Genomic DNA, 4231 nt, shown 5'->3' on the forward strand with positions numbered 1-4231 from the left:
GCGCCCCCACCCCTACCCCCCGCCGGACTCCCAGGGGTAGCAGGGTCTGGAGGGAAGCACTTCGCTCCGCCTCCCCCGGGCCGGAGAGCGCCCGTCCTGCGCGGGGCTGGGAGGGGAGAGCCGCCCAGGGAGGCCTCTAGCTGGGAGCTGAGAAAACGAAACTGGAGCCCTTCCTTCCTGACCCTTGTTGTCTTCGGGGTCGCAAGGACAGATGAAGCTTCCGCAGCCTGACGGGGCATCTTCAGGTGAAGATGTTATTTTTTTCCGTGACAATAAGTGTGTGTGATCAATATTGTGTAATCTTTGTGATTACACAATAACCTGCACTGAGTTATCTGCTGGGAAGTGTGTGCTTTAGGGCAAGTGAACGCATTTTATTTTACTGCACGCAGCCTCACGTCCCCCGGCCTCGCGGGGCACGCAGCCACGCCCACCCGCCCAGCGGGTCGTTACTGTGAGGGTATTATACATAGAGATGGGTACATTGATGTACTTGCATTCAGGTTTGTTGTGAGAATTAAATGAGATAATGCACATGAAGTGCTTAGCAGTACTTGGGCACATAGCAATGCTCAGGAAATGGTAATTCCTTATTTGCCATCCCCTGGTGTATGGTGGACTCTGAGAAATCTGAACTAAGCTTGAGAAAGCTCTCCATCACGAATGCCTGACACTTAGATAGTAGACTTCACTTCTAGGGCTTGCTGCATTAGTGGGGCTGGGAACAGGGTGAGTTGATGTCATGAGTTATATAGAGCTTTTAGCTTTCAGTCACTTTCTACTTTCTAATTGTCTCTATCTGCACAACAGCCCTACAAAGTAGATAAGCTCGTCATCTGTGAAAAAATGATGGTATAGAAAGAATAAACTTGTTCATGTAATTAACACTTATTTCTAGAGCAACTATATGTGCCTGACATTTCTAGGGGCTGGGAACATTAACAGAAGTCGCTGCTCTCATGGACCATATGATCTGGTGGTGGAAGAAAATCAAAGGGTAAATAAGTAAAATCTAATATCTTAAATAGAGCTAAGTACTAAAGAAAAAATAAATCAGAGAAGGAGAGTAGGTATCGTTTTAGATGAGGTGTCTAGGAAAGGCCTCAATGAGCAAATGGAATCTTAACAAAGATCTGAAGAGAGGTAAGGCATGATACCTGAGAATAGCTCTCAGGGGAGACTATTCCAGACAGAGGGAACAGCAAGTGCAGAGGCTCTGAGGTGGGGACATGCTTGGCAGTTGAACAGCAAGTGTGGCTGGAGTAAGGAAGGTAAAAAGGAAGAAGGTAGTAGGTGATGGAGTCTAAGCAATAAGTTGGGAGGGAGGAAAGAAGTCAGATCATGTTAGGCCCTGTAGGCCATTCTCAGGACTTACTCTTGCCTTTTATTCAGAATAACCCGTGAGATTTGTAGGGGAAATTTTTCTTGCTTGTTTTGTTTCCCATTCCAGTCTGATTCACAAACCTTAGGTATAGCAGGCAGAGACCTTTGACTAACCCCAAATAGAGATATGCTTCAGAGCAAGAAGGCCCAAGGGTAACCAGCATTTTGCATCATTCATCTTCACTATGCTCTAGATACCCCTTCTAATGGGAATAGTGATTTGTGCCAACTGGCATATAAACAAAAAGTGTGGAGCCAGAAATCCCTGACCTTTTCTCATTCTCACCTGACCAGGGCTGTCTAGGGCTTAGGAAGAGAGGAAGAGAGAGACAGCAAGAAACTTCTCCCAGGACTGGGAGTTTTGCCTCAACCAATTTCAATGGGTCTCTTTTCCGAGGAAATACAGTGAGTAAGGATTTCAGGTCCTTCTTTATCCACCCGCCTGTTATGCAAAGCAACCCAGGGCCTTTTCACTAGAGCTGCCAGGTTAAGCCACATGAATGGGTCAGAGCCAGGCAAAAGAGAAAAAGAAAAAGGAATCCACGGGCCTGTGCATCTGAGCGTGCAGACAATATGTTCCAAAGGTACAGTAAAAAGACTTTTGATCCGTATGCATCCCCTCTATTAATATAAGCATTCTAAAGGTGGTGTTGGAGCCCTGGCCAGTGTTTCTCAGTGGTTAGAGTATTGGCCCATGTACCAAAGGGTTGCAGGTTTGAATTCCCAATCAAGTGCGGTCAAGGGCACATACCTGGGTTGCAGGTTTAACCCTCTCCCAACCCCCAGACAGAATCGGGGCATGTGAGAGAGGCAACCAATTGATGTGTCTCTCTCACATTGTCTCTCTCTCTCTCTCTCTCTCTCTCTCTCTCTCTCTCCCCTCCCCCTTCCACTTTTTAATAAAGTTGGTGTTGGAGAACTCTTGTTTGAGAGAAGCAACTCCCTCCTTAGGCCAGTAGGCCCCCATTTAGAGTACCAGATGGGAAAATTGCTTAATTGGGAATATCAGATTTTACTAGGAAAATTTAAGATTAGGGTTCGCCTTCAAAGACTATCACATGTTGATTTTGGGATCCAGATGAGGACATTTAGTTACCTTTTATATCATCTCCTAGGGATTCTGGACTTTAAACTTTTCATCAAAGAAGAGCCTTTTTTCAGTTTTGATTCCCGATCAGAACACATGCCCAGGTTGCTGGCTTGTCCCCCAGCGGGGGGCATGCAGGAGGCAGCCTATCAATAGATGTTTCTCTCTCATCAATGCTTCTATCTCTCTCACTCTCTCTCTCTAAAAAAAAATCAATAAAAATATTTTTTTTAAAAAAGGAAGAGCCTTTTTATTGTTCTTCGCCTTTTTAAAAAATATATTTTATTGATTTTTTTACAGAAAGGAAGGGAGAGGGATAGAGAGTCAGAAACATCAATGAGAGAGAAACAGCAATCAGCTTCCTCTTACACACCCCCTACTGGGGATGTGCCCGCAACCAAGGTACATGCCCTTGACCAGAATCGAACCTGGGACCCTTCAGTCCGCAGGCTGATGCTCTATCCACCGAGCCAAACCAGTCAGGGTTGTTCTTCACCCTTGTACACCAAGCTGGAATGGTCAACTAACTTACCATAACGAAGTCTTGGATTTGTTTACGGCACCTTTCTGGTGTGAATTCACCATGTGTGAGCCACTTGATGTTTTTGATGGTGTATTCATCATCTTCTGCAAAAAAAAAAAAAAAAAGATGTGAATTTGTTAGTTGTCTGGTAGTGTGACATTATATAACAAGACAGTCCTTTAGGCATCCAAACGAGATCACTACCTTCCACAGCATTAATAGCATCATCGATGACATTCTCAGTTGTATCTAGTGCCATGTCATTCAGATCGTCCTCTTCTGTTTTTACTGGGTCAGTCGCTCTGCTGTCTATAACTACTACTGTTGATGCATTTCTCTCTCTAACTGTTGCTGCTGGTTTAGTCACATAGCTAGATGTATCCCTTGCTGGTTCACTCACATAGCTATCTGCTGTATATATTGCTGATTCAGTCATACTGCTGTCTGTATAAATTGCTGATTCAGTCACATTGAAGTCTGTGTAAATTGCTGATTCAGTCACATTGAAGTCTGTATAAATTGCTGATTCAGTCACATTGAAGTCTGCATAAATTGCTGATTCAATCACACTGAAGTCTGTATAAATTGCTGGTTCAGTTACATTGCTCTCTGTATCCATTTCTGGTTCAATCACATTGCTCTCTATTTCTGTTTCTGGTTCAGTCACGTCGCTCTCTTCTTCATCCATTGCTGATTCACTCACAATGCTCTCTTCTTCATCCATTTCTGGTTCACTCACATTGCTCTCTTCCTCTTCTTCATCCATTTCTGGCTCAGTCACATTGCTCTCTTCCTCTTCTTCATCCATTTCTGGTTCAGTCACATTGTTGTCTTCTTTATCCGTTACTGGTTCAATCACATCACTGTCTTCTTTATCAACCAATGGCATTGGAAATTCTTTATACACATCTACCATATTATTAAATCTGATACTTCTAGCCTTCTTCATTTTCTTTTGTCTAGAAAAAGAAACTCAAGAAGTTACCTTTTTGCGCACATGCGTACACTCTGTATAAGTACAGACTACCGTATTTGCCAGCGTATAAGACGATTTTTTGGCCCTGAAAAATATGCCTCCAAGTGGGGGGTCGTCTTATACGCCAGGTACACTTCAGATAGACTGCCCATAGTGCTTGCCCCGTGCCATAGTGGCCTCCCGATGCCCGCCCACTTCATTCCACATACCGTTCAGGCATCAGCAGCGCTGCTGGGTGTATGCTCGGCTGTTATGCGATTTT

At 44.3% G+C, this 4231-nt stretch overlaps 1 protein-coding gene across 1 annotated transcript in view; it reads right to left on the bottom strand.

Annotated features, from left to right (window-relative positions):
- Positions 1-3925, bottom strand: part of AKAP14 (A-kinase anchoring protein 14) — a 15087-nt gene extending 11162 nt beyond the window's left edge. Inside the window, exons 1-2 of the mRNA XM_006757942.2 lie at positions 3198-3925; positions 3003-3097 (exon numbers count right to left, since the gene is read on the bottom strand). Of these exons, the coding sequence (XP_006758005.2) occupies positions 3003-3097; positions 3198-3909 (807 nt within the window). The 5' untranslated portion in view covers positions 3910-3925. The remainder of the gene's footprint in view (positions 1-3002; positions 3098-3197) is intronic.
- Between the last annotated feature and the right edge of the window lie 306 nt (positions 3926-4231).

This window comes from Myotis davidii, unplaced genomic scaffold (genome assembly GCF_000327345.1).
Source record: "Myotis davidii unplaced genomic scaffold, ASM32734v1 scaffold1015, whole genome shotgun sequence".
Taxonomy (NCBI): Eukaryota; Metazoa; Chordata; class Mammalia; order Chiroptera; family Vespertilionidae; genus Myotis; species Myotis davidii.